The sequence below is a fragment of the Lutzomyia longipalpis genome, chromosome 1, assembly GCF_024334085.1.
Source record: "Lutzomyia longipalpis isolate SR_M1_2022 chromosome 1, ASM2433408v1".
Lineage (NCBI taxonomy): Eukaryota > Metazoa > Arthropoda > Insecta > Diptera > Psychodidae > Lutzomyia > Lutzomyia longipalpis.
The window spans coordinates 33,626,462-33,643,027 of NC_074707.1; the positions used below are offsets into that span (position 1 = coordinate 33,626,462).

The window sequence follows — 16,566 nt, forward strand, 5'->3', positions numbered from 1 at the left end:
AGTACACACTATTTTTTATGAGGCATGAACATTTTGGAGAAGGCAAGAAAAAAATGTTAGTATAGAGAGAGACCCCTTCAAATATTTATAGCCTTACCTCGTTTGCACTCCAGAATGTAAATGGTCGAATCCTCCGCCAGCACCTCCCGTACTCCCGTCACCGCTACCACTTCCTTGGACAATTGCGGAATGTTCACCACTCTGAATATTTGCCGCTGCAGATGGGGAGCCGTATAAGTTATTATTTCTATGCACAACACTTGTAAGCTGCGTGAAGCTCTGAAGCCCACCGTCGAAGTCTTCCTGCGGAAGACCAGGAGGACTTCGTGAGTCCGCACCACTCGATGTCACTGAACTATGATTCACGTAGCCACCACCCTCGGGAATGCTCTTCATTTGATGAATTTCCGCTGGTGATCCCGTGCCGAGCGTTAGAAAATGATGAGTATCATCGGAATGATTTATTTGGTCAATCGCGCAATTTTCATCTTTTAACGTATCCGCAATCACTTCATCAATGGTGGTGGTATTTGCACTCTGTTGATGATTGTGCGCCCCATTGGTGGCTTGATGGTGCTCCTGATTGTTGTCGGCACTATTTGTATTTGATTGGGTTTGATGATGATTCGTGAGGTGAACGTAATTTGGATAAGAGACAGCAAGCAAACCGCCTCGCATCACCGCCGAATCTGGACTAACGTCTGCGATATGATCGTGCGAGTGGTGATCTCCAACATTCGCGATATCGTTGTAATGTTGATTGCTGTTGTTCGCTTGTGCTATCACAATTGCCCTGTCTGTCTGCTCGATGTTCGCTTCCTGATGAGCAGATTGATGATGACGATCCCGTGTCTGCTTCATCGACGTCTTATCACTTTCGGATCCCTCAACGGTCTTATATCGCAGATCAAGTGACATATTATACGCCCACTGATAGCCACTGCTGTTGTTGTTGATAGTGCTATCGTTATTGTTGTTATTGGCATGATGATTGAGATATTCGTGGTGGTGATCAGACTGAAGCTGTACTGTGTGAAGGGTTGAGTACCGCAATGGGGATGATCGCGAAATCACCCCATTTGCGTCGTCGTGCTCATTTTCATTTGCCAAATTGGTGAAACGTGACGCCACTTGGCCAACACTGTGAATTCTTGGGGTTTGCGATATGATCACTGATGGGTTATTGATTGCACTGTGACTACTTGGAAATAAACAAGAATCCGTCTCGCCAACTTGTGGCTTCCTAATAGCTGATTGCACCATTGATGCTATCCTCTCTTGATGATCCTGCTCCGTTTGGCTGTCCCTCGCTGCTGCTGCAGTAGCCGATGTGAGGAGTAGAATATTTTTTTCCGTCGTATGATTCGTCTCACAATTTTCCCTTAATGCTACTACTCTATTCACAGACTCATCATGATCACTTTCGCGCAAGGAATTACTACTCCCGACGACGTTAGAGCATGGATGTGGCACAGACACAACTGGCAATTTGAAAGCAGCGGCACCAACCTCATAGGATGTCTCTGTGGCTGAAAAATCATACTTTGAGAATGAGTTGAAAAGACAGAGTGGAATATATAGATGGAATGAAGCCGAGTATTCACGAAAGCTAGTGTTGCTATAGCTAAATGAATGGTATGAGCAAGAAGAGTCATATACAGTGCTACAGTAGTTGAACAGAGATGGTGAACACGTATATAGCCCCTCCTATATTACAGAAAAAAATAATTTTTTTCTTTTTTGCTCTGAAGTCGTCACAAAAACTGTTTCTGTATTTATTATAAACAAACATTTTTAAATCTTATTGCAGTCTTTTGCACTTTTCTTCCTCTAAATAAACAAAATCAATCATTAGAATATTTGAATAAAATTCTCAAGTGATTTTTAAAGTGAATCAAACTATGTCAGAATAAATTATTCTCCTCATTTTGCAGAACTTAGAAATGGTGTAAATGTAGATTTTTTTTGTAGAATGTGTAGAATGAAATTGAAAAAAATTAAATGCGAAGTAATTTATACCGTGAGGGTGGTTGAAAAAAAAATGTTAATACGGCAAGTTCACAAATTAAAATAGAAACAATTACAGAAAATTGTATTAAAAAGAAAGAAACTTTATTGTATGCAAAATACAAAAAGATAAGTTTTTGTATGTAGTTTCTGAACTTAATGGGTCAATTCTCTACAAATAAATAATTTGAACTGCCTCCAAGTTAATGTTGATACATAATACTTTTTTTTCATAAAAAATTCATAGCTCTACTCTTCACTACATTACTCTTCGCGTACAATACATAAAGCCACCATGTATGCACGTTATGTATGTATGTTCAGAAATTTTGTAATGGAAAAAAATTGTTTTGCCAACTCATGTTCTAATAGAAATATTTAATAAGGAAAATTCACTGAGAAAGAGGAATTCATACTCATTTTGTTTAAATTCAATAATTAAAATGAAACCAAGCGAACAAAATAAGCACGTCATCTTCAATGAGATTATGTGTATATGAATTTCGGTCAAAGGGCAAATGAAAATTATTTATAACTTTCCACGTGAACTTTTTAACAACATAACAATTTATATTTCTTCTCTGTTTAATTTTAACGTCTGTTGAATTCAAACAGGACCTATATAGTCGAAGTAATATTTAATAGAAAAAAACTATTAAATTAAATATTAAAATCTTTAGAAGTGAGTATTTGATTAAAATATTTCACTCACCAATAACGTTTAAAAAAAATTCCTTTTGTAAAATGCTCACACATAATTAGTTGTGGGAAACTAAATAATTCCTTGGTTAAATGTTTTTGATGTTGTTGCAATAATTAAAACATACAAAAGTCAAAGCAATAAATTTACTTTTCGGTCACAGCCAGAGGTTATTCTCGTAAGAAAGTCGTAGACACATTATTCTCCTAAGCGAGGAGACTAACAGATTTGTGTTGCAATTGGAAATTAAAGAAAGTTGGATAGAAAAGTGTCGCACTAATAAATTTACAAACACACCAAGGATTGAATTACCAAGGAAATGAAGAAAAACTAAAGGGACTTGTTGCATGATTTATGTATGTATGGAGCATATAGAAAAATGAAATAGTGATCGAATCCAAAAATGGTTAGATTCGTTCCATTCTCAGTTTTTTTTTCTCTTCACTCTCCTTTCTGTCTGTTTATTTAACATCAAAACACGAAGATCTCTCCATAACAGGCATTATAATTTGAGTATTTATATAGCCTTTCAATGGTCCTTAGAGAGGGATCTTTTGTGTACACAGAATCTACTAAATTTTTGCCACGTGATGCCTAATTTGAGAATTTTATTTGCGGAAAAGATTTTTTTTACACCTTTCACCTTAAAAGGTACATTGAATGTTTATTCCCTTTTGACGACCCATTCAGCTAACATTGCGTCCCTTTTCGTCATCTTCTTTTTACCTACATAATATTGCAAGTATTTGGCAGAGAAGAAACGAAAATCAACGGACTAGAACATTGACTATTGTTTCACAATAAATATAATATACCATATAGGCATTGCTGTGGGAAGAAAACGAAAAGGTTCTCTCTTTCCTAGACAAATATGTTGCGGGACGAGAGCCACAATTTCCGCATGTTTTCTAAAACGAATATTTATTTATTTACCTTTCGTACAACATGATGAATACATAAGGTACAAAGGTTTTTACATACAAGGTGTGAATACTGAAATTTTTATAGAGTTACATAATACACATCCTTGTTAATATGCTAACATCTGTAATTTATTCATTTTTTTTTTACTAAAAGTTGACCCATAAGTATAAGTTCCGGAGGTCCTTGGGAAAATATTCTACCTTAGAATGTGAAAGGTAAATAACTAACAGTCGTTGTGAGAAAATTTTTAGAGCATTCTTGGAGATCAGTTACAAAATTGAAAATCATTAAGAGAGGAATATTATTTTTGTCATTCATATGGAGAACATGTGCTTTTAGATAGAATGAAAAGACAGCAGTCAACACCCCAATAAACATAGTGTTGGCAACACATTTCTTTACATGATTTTAGGGGCGTTTCTGCACACAACACCCACTTTAAAACATTATTTTGAGAAAAAAAATCAGCATCACATGTTTTTAGGATTCTTTTTGCGTTTTTTTTTATGAGGGGGTGTGTCTGAGAAATTACATGCTTTAACTAAATTCTTTCACGACGCCACGGATTTTCTTATTTAAGATAAAAAGGATTCTTCTAAAAAAAAACAGGATAGTGTTTATACTATTTGTTTTAAGAGATTTTAAGCACCCCATTAAATCTTTTTTTTTTTCCTATAAATTTTGATAATTCATTTTCAATTTCTTTTCAATAAAATTAATCAAGAAGTTTAAAAAATTCTGTTCTAAAAAATGTCTTTCATTCCTTCACTTCAACTTCAATACGAATCTAAAGAATTTCCAGTGTGTGAGAATTTTAATTCTAAATCACGAGTATATAGTACTGTTTTGTACTTGAAACACCGTCTTGTAAAACAAACTATTTTACAGACTTTTTTTTGTATTTTATTTCTTGCGACTTTTTCTGCGCTGCAACTGTAGCCCATTGACACAATTCTGCACAAGAGAACTCATAAAAATTTATACTTATATGTTAGAATTTTTATTATACATTTTCCATATTCATGCTGTTCCAATACTTTATGTTTGTCACGTGTATTAACGAATTGAAAAACGTGATTTTCTGGCATACAGTTTCGTTTCGTTACTATTTCTTTTTTGTGCTTCCTTATTATTTAGAAGGGAAGAAAAATGTGTGTGCGTTTACATTGGAGCAACAAGTTAATTACTTGGAGAGTGAAACTTGTGGTGAACGTTATGCAAATTCATAAAATTCACTCAAACATTTCAATTCTGCTTACTAAATAAATAGTTTTGATGATTCTTTGATGACAAATCACACATCATTTTGCTCCCATGACAAAGGAAATGAGAAATTGTGTATCAAATTCAATTATTTTTAGATTAAAAATTTTATTAAATGCGTGCAAAAGATTCTTTTATTCACCAAGAATTTTTAAAGCTAAAAATTTAATTAAAAATATTTTAATATAAGAAAAATAATTTAAATTAAATCAAATTCAATTGAAAAGAAAATGGCTGTTGATCACAAAATTTGAGAGAACAATATACCGCAGTAAATGTGGTTTAGGTGTTAGGTAATCCAATTAAGTGCACTGTAGCATTTACGTATTTGAAAATTCATTTTCCACACACGAATTGCCATAAAAAATGTGAGGTAGAAATAGTGGAGGAAGGCTAGAGCAATTTCCACAGTGTTGCCCATTCGATTCACGACAAGAAACTAATTTCAACGAGAGAACATATGAAATGAAATCGCGCGCTCTTGGTTGCGCGACATGGTTATCACACCTTGTACCTTATCATATCTTTATCGGGGTGCCATGATAACACAATCTGGGAAATGATAACACGAAGCTTATGTGAACATTGCCACCACGGAGACAAAACAATATTAAATGAAAACACTATTGTGTGTATTTTCATGTGCACATCTGGCTTTCTTATATTTTTTATGTAGGTATATAATTTCTTTAATCAATGTTTCTTAATGAAAATGTGATTTGATTATTTTATCGTATTTATATTTCCTTTAGGCTGATAGCCAGGTATGTACTACTTGCCATTCACTTACAGTAATAATGTTTTTCAGACATAGTGAAACCCACTAATTGCACTTATCAATGAAAATTAGAAATTAATTCAATTTGAACCACCACCGACGGGATGGGAATTTCTTTCGGAAAAACTTTATTATTTTATTAAAGCGATAGAAAAATATAAATAAAATTATGTCGTCCTCACTAATCACAAGGGTGTACGGGATCAGTCACTTTTCACTGATTACTTCGGTGCGGTTTAGATAATGATAAAATAATCAACTCTGCCTCACTAGACGACTGATAATGCGAGTTATAATAGAATTTAATATCAACTTTTAAAAGTGCCTCGCTTTCCAGCAGCAGGCCAACTAGTAGGACTCGAATCGCGCCAGGGAGTACACCAAAATGTGAGCCTGATCGCCGTTCACGGACTATCACAATGCACACGCCTTGAGCTTCGACTGATCGCAGTGGAATCGCGGATTTGTATGAAAGACGCAAATATTGTGTTCAGTACAGTGTGTTGTTGGTTATATGCTCACAAGTGTTCAGAGAGAGAGACCCATTTGAGGTTGAACGTGGTCAGAACAAAATGGCAGCAGAATCCTCTTTACATTCATTTTATTAGTGATCCATTTAATAATACAACATTGATGATCAATTGTAGAAAATCATCATAAGTTTGCTGCTCACACAGTTTCTTTGCTTGCTGTTAGACACACTTGACAAATCATCATTATTTTACACTAATATAAAGCTTTCACTAACATTTTATTTTACTAATGAAAGAAAACTAATTTTCCAAGTTTTTATTGTGCAATTTCTTTAACGTGCAAACACTATAACAGTGTTAGAAAAAAAATAGAACATTTTGAAATTTGTTTTATATTTTTTATGCAAAACTGTGAATATCATTTAAATAAAATTAAATCCTTTTCACTAGTTTTCTTATTGAAATATGGTTGAATTTAAAAATATATTAAAATTTATTTGATTTTTTGTGCAATAAATTACATTAATGCTCAAAGGCTTATGATCTCAAAATAAATAAAATCTCCTTTTAATTTTAAATTTCTAATTAATTGATTAATTTTTTTTTTAATTATTGACCCTACAAAAATCTTAAATTTCATTATCCTTACTTGGAGCTAAAATTTCCAAGATTCTAGAAAGAAATCTTGCGGTTGCCACATGCCAAGATCATCCGTATGAGAAAAACAAAATGCCGTATTTGAACAATTAATTTCTCAAGAAAGTAACTATTTCATCAAATCAGACTTTAAACATGATAAGAAACGGAAATTTGTGTGTTTAAATAAACACCACATATTCAACACGAAGGAAGGAATATTATATTTACAATTTGTGGTCTTATCTTATTTATATTCCTCGTGCGACATTACATAAGGACACTTTATTAAATCACCATTTTAGTATGGTTTGATAGTTACGTTTTTATACATAGGCAAAAGGCAAACATCCCAAGTAAATAGAAAATTTATATTGTAGGTAAGAAACACACAAATGCGCTAGAAATATAATCTTATCAAACTATCTAAATAAAATTCAAACAATCTTCTCTACAAATCATATGATGTTAGAAGGATAAATGAGATGAAGATGTTACATAAGATATAGCATACGAGTAGATTTAAATTGGTCCAAAATCATTCTGCGAGTTCTATAACATATTATACAAATCAATGAGACATTCGGCGAACGTGCTTCGAAAATAATTAAAAGAAATTGCTCAAAGCTAAAATCATTCAATGGAGATCTTCTTTATGTTGGTTACCTGAGAAGAAGTTTTTCTTGGGTGTTTTATTGCACTGTGACGACCATGACTAAGGGGTGAGTGACATCATACTATTTTGTTAAAGTTATGGCCAAATGAATAAATGCGAGAATAAAGGTCAATATGCAACAAATCGAAAGAGTGTTTTCCACTCTGTGAATGAGTAATGGAAAAACATTGTCACACAATTCAGTCAGACATTTTTTTTTAGGGTAATTGGGTTAGTCAATCAAGGATTCTCAAGTCAACACCATAAATTACATTTTTACCTGACTGTAAAAAAATGGGTTTATGAGTTTAGCGCAAAGTTTCGACGAATTTACAATTTTTAAAAATTGATTATCATTTTCGTATGTAGAAAATTAATTAAAAAAATAAAATAAAAAATGTAATTAATAAAGAAAATAAATATATTTGAAGCCTCATTCTTGTTCCTTTTAAACAGTATTATGGCGATATTACTTTCATTCGTTATTCTTGTCCACGTTCTTTTGTGGTGACATTATGGAGTTGAAACTTTTTTATAAAAATATTAAAGAAAATAATTCTAAACATGCTAAATTATTGAGAATTTTTTTTGAAAAAAGCAAGAAAAATCGAGAAAAATAATAAAATTAAATACACAGTTCTATCAAATGCGTGAATAGTAAATAAATAACTATAAAATCGCACTAAATTCTAAGAATATTGAGAAGAGAAAATTTTCCATTTGTTGGAAATGTTCAATGATACATACATAATTTTAATATATAAATATATATTATTCCATGACTGATGTTGTTTGGAAAACAAACTAAAAATGTGTCTAAAGTGCAACCTTTTGACCCTTAACCACTGCTGATAACATTCATTATGTGCTATATCAACGACCATCTTCTCCAATCTTGAATAAATATTGAATGTGTTAACAGTATCTCCGAATATTGAGTTATTTTATAGATTTTTTATGTAAACATGGTAAATAATACATACATATGCTCAGCTCACCCTCTTTGCCTAAACTGTAGAAATAAAGAAACATTTCCATTGATTTTATAATTTCTATACTTTTTTAAAGTAGAATTTCTGCCATAGAAATTAAAACTTCAAAAAAATCATGAGTGATAACGTTGGTTTTTTTTTTACTTTTTTTCTTGAATTGTCGAAAGACTGTAGATAAGCATAAATATGGTTATAAGCAATATATATAGAAGAAGGGAGTACCAACAAGTTGCTTCGTCGAATCCTTATCAGTCGGATGCAGCCCACAACATCACAAATATTCATTAGTTTCTTCTACCCCATCCACAGTGAATTTATTTTTAAAATTTCCATACAGAGATCATTGAACAATTTCAATGACATTGGATCCATCGAATGACTTATTTGCTTGAGCTTTAGCTGCTCTAATATAATCCGAAAGGAAAACCAACTAATTAGTGGTACGGAATTAGTGATGCTCTTTCGAAGAATCTTTGTTAAGAGAGATTTTTTTTTGCTAGAAGAGAGGAAAATTGTTAAAGGAAAAATAGGGCAAAAGACTTAAGTAAATTACAGAAAAAGAATTTTATTAATCTGTAATTTTTTTTAAAACTATATTGAGCCAAGACAATAGCAGAAGGTACTAAGAATACCTAATACTCAAGTTCAATTAAACTTTCTTAATCATTAATTCGGCGATATTGGCGATTATTAACTCAACCAAGAATTTTTTTCTTGCCTTTATCCGCAGAGATTTTTTTCATAAATAATAATTTTTATCTTCACAAATTCACTATACAACCACAATTTCGATTAGAGCGGAATTTCTTTCTGAAGCATAAGGCGACAAACATAAGAAAAGCTGTGAACAATTGATAGACAATCCTAATACTAATAAGCTACTGATAAAGACTTTTTTCCCACCAAGGAACGATAAGATAAATTCTTATCTTCCCAGAGCTGCCGCTGGGGACGTTGAAATTTTGCTCATAGCGCGTCATGGAAAGTATATTTTCACGTCTTTATAGTTGTTAGACGATCGACACCTCTTCGTGGGTAGTTGATTTTGTGGCTCTTTCACGCACTGTTGCCTTTTTAGCTGGTGTCCTCTCTCCATCGCAATGTCGTCGATTGTTGTTAGGAAAACTGAAAGGAATGATCTTCCGAGTATAATTGAAATGATTCAAGTGAGCGATTTTACTTAATTATTACGTAATGAAATTACTTAAAAATGTATTAATTATGTCTGAAAAAATGCAGGAATTGGCAGACTATGAAGAAATGCCCAATGGACCCCAGCTGAAGTTGGACGATTTAATTCGCGACGGGGGTTTCGATTCACCGCAGAATTCCGTTTTCCACAGTTTCATAGCCGAAGAGGTTACCACGTCATCCAAAGATCATCCTATGACCCGGTATTGGACCTCTATAAATTGATAATATTTTCATGGAGTGCCTACACCACTTGCTCCACACTTCTCTCACTTCGTTTTGACGCACTTCATTTTTCTCTTTTAATTTATTTTTTATTTTAAAGGAAACCAATTGGATATGCAATTTGCTTCTTCAGCTTCTCAACATGGGAGGGAAAGTCCCTTTTCCTTGAAGACATCTACATCCGACCACAGTACAGGCAGCAGAAAGCTGGTTGGAAATTGTTTAGAGAAGTGGTTAAATTTGCACGATCGACAAATTGTGCCCGATTAGATCTTCATGTTCTGGAATGGAATAGTCCAGCGAGGAATTTCTACAAAAAAATGGGCGGAATTGATCTCACTGTGGCTGAAAAATGGAATTTAGTACGTTTTGACAAAAATGTAATGGAAAATATATTGAAAGAATAATTTCATTTAATGTAAAATGAGATGTAGGAAATTCTAGCTTCAATAAATGAATTTATTTTTTTTTATAAATATTATCTATTTTTTATTTTAAATTATTTTACAAAGAAATGGGGAAATTGCACGAAGATCTTAAAAATTAGAAAGAAAATTAAAAATCTTTTGAAACGTTATGATAACAAATAGAAAAAAAAAGCTCAAGATTTTTTAAATTAGATATTATTCATAAGTTTTAAACAAACTTCTAAATTAACTTGTGCGGTGTAAAGGTAAGTTTTTGTTTATTTCAATACAAAAATAATCTCTGAGATTAATATTTTCTCGAGATTTTCTTGTCATTCAATGTGTTAAAACAAAAAATCATACCTAAATAGAGAATTGAGGCTAGTTCTGATAAAAATCTTTTCTTTTCTTTTTTTTTACAATTCGTTAGTTATACAATTTTTGGTATTCCGAGAAAAATCTTAGGATTTTGACATTTTGTTTCTACCTTTAATCTACCAGAGATCTTTCTGACTATTTTCCCCTGTATTTTCCTGAACCACAAATTCTTTGCTTTTTTTCTAGAACGACAATAGAACGATTTAAAAACCCTCATCAGTTCAAAATTTTACAGAAACTGTTCAGTTGTTAGAAAAGAAAAGATTTTATCAGAATCTACCCTTTAATTCGAGAACTAATTGCAAAAGCTTCTAAGTCAGTATGAGCTTCTTAAAATTTATTTTTTTTAACCAAAATACTGATTTTAAAAGGCAAAACAATAAACTAATAAATACTCTCAATTTTAATTGATGAATCTGTAATCACGGAGACGTGTGATACGGGATTTTCCACTTCTCTGTGAGATTCAAACATATGCTCACAGAGCTTTTTCTTATACCTAAAGGAAGCTGAGCATTCTTTGCACGAATACGTCTTCGTGTACTTCCGATGGATACCCATGTGGGTTTTGTAGTGTGAAGTCATGTTGTATCTGCAAGGGAAAATAATCCTATAGTGAGCTCTTGGCAGCAGCATAAAGTTCAATTTACCTCTGAGCAAACTTTTGTCCACAAATTGGGCAAGCATAAGGCTTCTCACCGCTGTGGACCCGCATGTGACGATTGAGATGGGAATTTGAGCGAAGCTTCAGCCCGCAAATTGGACACTTCTTCGTCCGAATATCATCATGGGAGAGCTGATGCATGTGAAAGGATGAGTAGTGTTTGAACCGTTTCCCACATTTGTCGCACTATTAGAAGAAAAAAAAAGATTTATGCTTTCTTGAAAGCTTAATTTGAAATTTATTTCTTTTTACCTGATAGGGCCTTTCACCGGTGTGGATTGGCATGTGACGCACAAGAGCCCCTTTTTGGGTGAATTTCTTATTGCAAATGGTACATTCAAAGGGACTCACACCATCATGCATCCCCATGTGAATCACCAGAGCAGATTTGGACTTATAAGTTGATCCACAAATGTAACAAATGACTTTATGATCATCCTCATGAGTCTTCAAGTGAAGTTTATACTCGGATTTTGCAAGGAACTCCTTGGAGCATTTTGAACACTTCACCGGACTAATTGGTTTCCTTGCGGGAGTTTTCTTTACTCTCTCAGGGACTCTCTTGTCTTCCAAATTTTGTGAATTTGTCTTATATTCAACTTTTCTAAGTCCTTTTATTCTACTGCTCTCGCGGGTGCTCTTTGGTACTGCCTGTACGATCTGAGGGCCAACTTCTTCAGCTTCTTTAATTGCCGTAAAAGTCTCTACGGTTCCTATGAAGTCTAGACCTTCCTGGAAGAGTTTTTCATCTTCAGCCTCTATCTTGGTTGTCATAACAATTTCCTCAACGCTTCTCAATTTCCTCGGGCGATCTCGCTTCTTGTGCATTGTAGAACTTTCTGATCCATCGAGGAATAAATTATCCGGAAGGCATACTTGAGGGTCCGCATCTGTATCCTTTATCATCTCCACAATTAGATCCCTGTCACTTCCTGTTCGATTCAGCAGGGAGATGAACTCATTCTCCAGCTTCTGTACTGTCTCCACAGCCAATTCATATTCATTTATTTTGAGAAAACACTCATTGCAGATTACCGTATTGCTGTCTTCCATTTCCAGCTCCAGGAACTCCATCCCAGTGATCCTTTCCAGGAGTTTATAAATTGGCGTGTTTGTGTGCTTTGTCAGTAAAGTGTAGATATTTCGCCAGTAGTTTACTGTCTCCGTGGAGCAAACGAAACATTTTCTTGTGAATTCTTCCATCGTAGTAACTCCAAAAGCGCAAAAAACTAACAATTTATTTATTTTTTCCGCCAAGACGTCAAAACAAAGCCACAAAATGTCAAATTTTGATATGTCAAAAAATGCTGTCAGTTGATGACGTGAAAATTGTGTTGATGTTTTTGCTTTCCCATTTATTTATTCAATAATATTAAATTATTTGCTTTAAATTAAAAGTAAAAAATGAGTGAAAGTGGAAAACTGGATGTCTCAGACCGGATGGATACTCTCAGCAAATCCCGACCGCCCTACATTGGGAGAATTCACACACAGAAACCCATAATTACTTGTAAGATTTTTTTTGTTCTACTTTCCTCTTTGAAATGAATTTTCTTTTGGAATTTTAATAATTTTGCATTCCCTGCAGATGCCGGAGATGTGCCCCTTTTTCGCTCTCTTGAATCCAACATTGCTGCCGCTGTTCCCAATGACACCAGCGAATGGAGGCGCTCCTACGGCAGACCAATAAAGAATGTCCGAATGGAATCAAGTTTCCGGCAATTTGAGACTGATTCCCTGGACAAGTACAGGAAGGGCGAATGGAGTATCCTGGAGCATCCAGTTCTTCATATTTTCGTAACAGAGTGCAATGACATTGAGATATACAAATCAACTGTGAAAGAAGAGATTGATCTCTGGCTGAAGACTCTTCAGGGCTATGGCATTACGGATTGGATGATCCTGATTGTGGAGACGCTGGACATGAAGAAGACTAAGAATATCCTCCCCCGGACAACTGTTCTGGATAAGATACGCATTGATTTTGGCTCCAAGGCGGGAGATCGTTGCATATCTGTTCTCAATCCAATAAAATACGAAATGAAAGCCACCGAGTCATTCCGGTGCCTTCTGCAGCGTATCCGACATTTTATGCTCACTGGCTACAATCGCAACATCACAAAGTATGAGGAATTAATTAGAGCAAATCGTGAGAAACGCAATCACGAAGGATGGAGCTTTGTCAAGTATTTCCTCCTCCAGGAAGAACTAGCTTTTGTGCTGGAAATGCTTGGACTCTACTCCGAAGCTCTCATTCAGTATGATGAACTTGACGCTCTCTTTTCACAATTTATCCTCAATTCCGTATTCGGGGAGAAGCAGAAGTGGCTGGAGACGTTTGAAAAGGCAATAAATGCCTTTCCGGGGATCTCAATCAATCGGAAAAAGATGATAGCTGTTCGAAAGAAAATTGAGAATAATACAGCAACTCTTTTGGACTTCCGTGGATACCTCTTTGAGCCAGTGCGTACTTCTACAGGCTGCGGGGAAACCATGGGAGATTGCTGAGCGCTTGCTTCCCTTCCTCTTCGGCACTATCCGTGAAGTGGATGCACTGAAGTTGGAAACTTTGGACGGTTCAATGGCGTGCTGGGAATTTATTTGTGCTTTGGAAGTCCTCAAAATATACGATGAGGCCAATGAGACGAGTGATATTACAAAATGCTTCCAATACTGTGCTCCAATATGGGATTTAGCCAAAGATAAGCTATACGAACTGGGGAAACTGTGTGGGCTCCTACCGGGGTGTATCCCATCGTCGGAACAACTCCACACGGTGGTTCTCCTTTCGACGGGAATTGGAGATGCCATCTTGGAAGAGGAAGATGCAAAATCCTCGCCAATCAGTTCAAGGGACAAAAGAAGCCATTCGCCGAACCGGCAACCAAAGAAACCTCCAACTGATAAACTCAAGGAAGCCCTTGGATCCAATGAGGCATTTCAGAAGCTCTACCTGGAACTCAGCGAGCTGGCAATCTCAACGTACAAGCACATCTCCCGCCTACGGTCTGCTCGTCTCGTAGGACTTGACTTGGGGAACTTCTATTGCACCCTCAATGAGCCCAATAAGGCCGTTATCTTCTTCACAGATCTTCTGCGAGAACTGAAGTCGGAGAATTGGAACTACTTAGTTAGTCAGACACTCCTCGAACTGGCGAGTTGCTACAGAAAGATGGACGATATAACGAGCTACACAAAAGTCTGCGCATCAATATCTTGCTGCTTAGACTTGGAGATCCTCGTGAGAACCTTCTACTTCGATGAGTTCATAAAATCCCTCAAAATGATTGACACAGCTGCAGAGGATTACAGTACAACATGTTTGGCTCTACTTGATGACCATTTCAAGGTCTTAGATCTAAAACTCACCAATGAATCTCCAATCATACAAGATCACTTCATTGTGGTGCAGCTGAAGGTGTCCAGCAACTTCCCCAAAGAAGTTATCTGCCACAAGATCTCCCTTTCCTTTGATCTTGAAGGAAAAGTTGGACCACAAGTTACAACCTTGCAGCCCGTAGGCTTAGGAGTAAGACTCCCGATGAAGCTGCATTTGGACTACAAACAAGATGGAACCTTGGAGATTGCATCGGTGGTTTGTGAGACAAAAGGGAAGCAACCCTTGAGGAGATCAAGTAGCACACGGAGGAAAATCTCCGCCACAACAAGAAAAGACTTTACAAATTGTCTCTCAGCAGACAATGTCATCGTTAAGCCGGGAATCAATGTCGTTGAATTGAGAGCTAAAGCAACTCGAATCGGTATGTGGATGTTTGAACAACTATCCATCCAAATCAACCCATTGGACTTCCTGTCAGAGAAGCTTCCGGTTAAGGTGAATCCCTTTGAAGTGTCGACAAAGCCAGCATCGGCAGTGCTACACTTTACCAATCTCATTGCCGGAATTGAGCAACCAATCAAGCTGATAATTTCCTCGGGAAGTTTCGTCTTCCCATCTGAATCATCCATCACAATGAAGTGCTCGAGATCACTTAAATTGAGGCTCGTGGAAGCAAATAAGAAGGAGTTTCAGAAAGAATTGATTGTAACATTGAATAATTTGAAGCAATTTGAGGAGAGAACAATACAACTTGAGGGGATTTGTGACCTTCCTGGGAGACGAGATGATAAGCCATTGGAACAGAAGGTCACTCTCCAATGCCCCTGGTCACGAAGTGACATTCCCATTTCACTTTACTTCGTCCCCGCAGTAATTGCTTCGTGTCGCCTGCACTCAACGGGCACAAGAAAATTCCTCCAAGTAGTCATTAAGGGTATCTACGATGGTAACCTCCTGCTCTCTTCGGCTCAGATGAAGTGCTCCACATCTGGCGTTGAGATTGTCGATGTAAATCCTAAATCTCAAAATGAAATTGTGAGTATTGATAAATTTAAAGAAGTTTCATTATTTTAAGATCTTTTCACTTTTCGTCTAGAAAATCTACAAAAATCTAAGCGTATCGTACTTGTGGGAAATCCAAATAGAACCTCTCAAAGAGAATAAGGAAATACCTGTTGTCCAAGTCAACTTTAGCGTACAGTATGCAAAGGAGGACACAAAGGACGAAAAAAGAAACTATTCATGCACATTTGATGTCACAGACTATGCTACACTCTTTAAGATTCAAGCTAAGGTAAAAATCGTCTTGATCTTAAAAGAAAATTTAAGGAATTAACTGACTTTTATCTTTTTCCATTCAGGTCGAACCTTTAGAACTCTGTCGCGTAAATACAGTTTGTATGCTCAACTTAAAGATTACAAAGCTTCAAGATAATCCCTTTACTGACCTGATGTACGAAGTGTACGCAGATCAAAATATGTGGGCTGTCTGTGGAAGAAGTGCAGGTAATCTTAACAATTTTAATTAATTCAATCACTGTTGATTAATAAATTTTTAATTTGTATTTTTTTAGGGGTAATATCCCTGCAGGAAAGTGAATCGCAGACAATTGTTCTGGAAATCCTTCCGTTGATTGTTGGATTCCTCCCACTGCCCAATATCAGGCTCTCTAAGTACATGCAGGCCAATAAGAATAAATCAGAACTCCATCCGAGGGTTCAATCATTCTCATCTGGTCAGGTTTATAACTCAACAAAAAGTATGCAAGTCCATGTACTAGCAAACAACAATGCAGAATAAATATTTACAGAGCATATTAATAAGCAAAGACGCCTAAATGAATGATCAAATGGAATGCTGAAGTTATAAAAATTTTAAATTCTTTGGCTGATGATCTCTTGGATCCCTTTACAATCCAGGGCAATCTCGTGA

At 35.5% G+C, this 16,566-nt stretch overlaps 5 protein-coding genes across 7 annotated transcripts in view; 2 read left to right on the forward strand and 3 right to left on the reverse strand.

Moving 5' to 3' along the window:
* The window catches only part of LOC129785970 (box A-binding factor-like), a 15,881-nt gene extending 9,751 nt beyond the window's left edge, over positions 1-6,130 (reverse strand). For 2 of the 3 annotated variants that reach the window (XM_055820685.1, XM_055820683.1), the window contains exons 1-2: positions 4,641-4,719; positions 98-1,529 (exon numbers count right to left, since the gene is read on the reverse strand). In XM_055820685.1, the coding sequence (XP_055676660.1) occupies positions 98-1,529; positions 4,641-4,719 (1,511 nt within the window). Of the gene's footprint in view, positions 1-97; positions 1,530-4,640; positions 4,720-5,684 lie in introns of those variants that run through there. The other variant, XM_055820684.1, reaches the window with a different exon arrangement.
* LOC129786050 (putative fatty acyl-CoA reductase CG5065) overlaps positions 1-16,566 on the reverse strand; it is an 824,046-nt gene that overhangs the window by 774,555 nt on the left and 32,925 nt on the right. The window lies entirely within an intron of this gene.
* On the forward strand, positions 6,002-10,320 carry LOC129786162 (thialysine N-epsilon-acetyltransferase). Its single transcript, XM_055821011.1, has 4 exons — positions 6,002-7,503; positions 9,507-9,594; positions 9,668-9,822; positions 9,945-10,320. The coding sequence occupies exons 1-4, from the start codon at positions 7,493-7,495 to the stop codon at positions 10,249-10,251; spliced, it is 561 nt and encodes a 186-aa protein (XP_055676986.1). The 5' UTR covers positions 6,002-7,492; the 3' UTR covers positions 10,252-10,320.
* LOC129786084 (zinc finger protein 271-like) lies at positions 10,946-12,589 on the reverse strand. Its single transcript, XM_055820892.1, has 3 exons — positions 11,546-12,589; positions 11,280-11,479; positions 10,946-11,221 (listed from the first exon to the last, which is right to left on the reverse strand). The coding sequence occupies exons 1-3, from the start codon at positions 12,494-12,496 to the stop codon at positions 11,014-11,016; spliced, it is 1,359 nt and encodes a 452-aa protein (XP_055676867.1). The 5' UTR covers positions 12,497-12,589; the 3' UTR covers positions 10,946-11,013.
* On the forward strand, positions 12,623-16,462 carry LOC129785960 (trafficking protein particle complex subunit 10). The gene is given in 6 exon segments (XM_055820659.1): positions 12,623-12,803; positions 12,882-13,752; positions 13,754-15,668; positions 15,730-15,927; positions 15,995-16,139; positions 16,208-16,462. Coding segments are annotated over 6 exon segments (3,462 nt in total). The 5' UTR covers positions 12,623-12,697; the 3' UTR covers positions 16,435-16,462.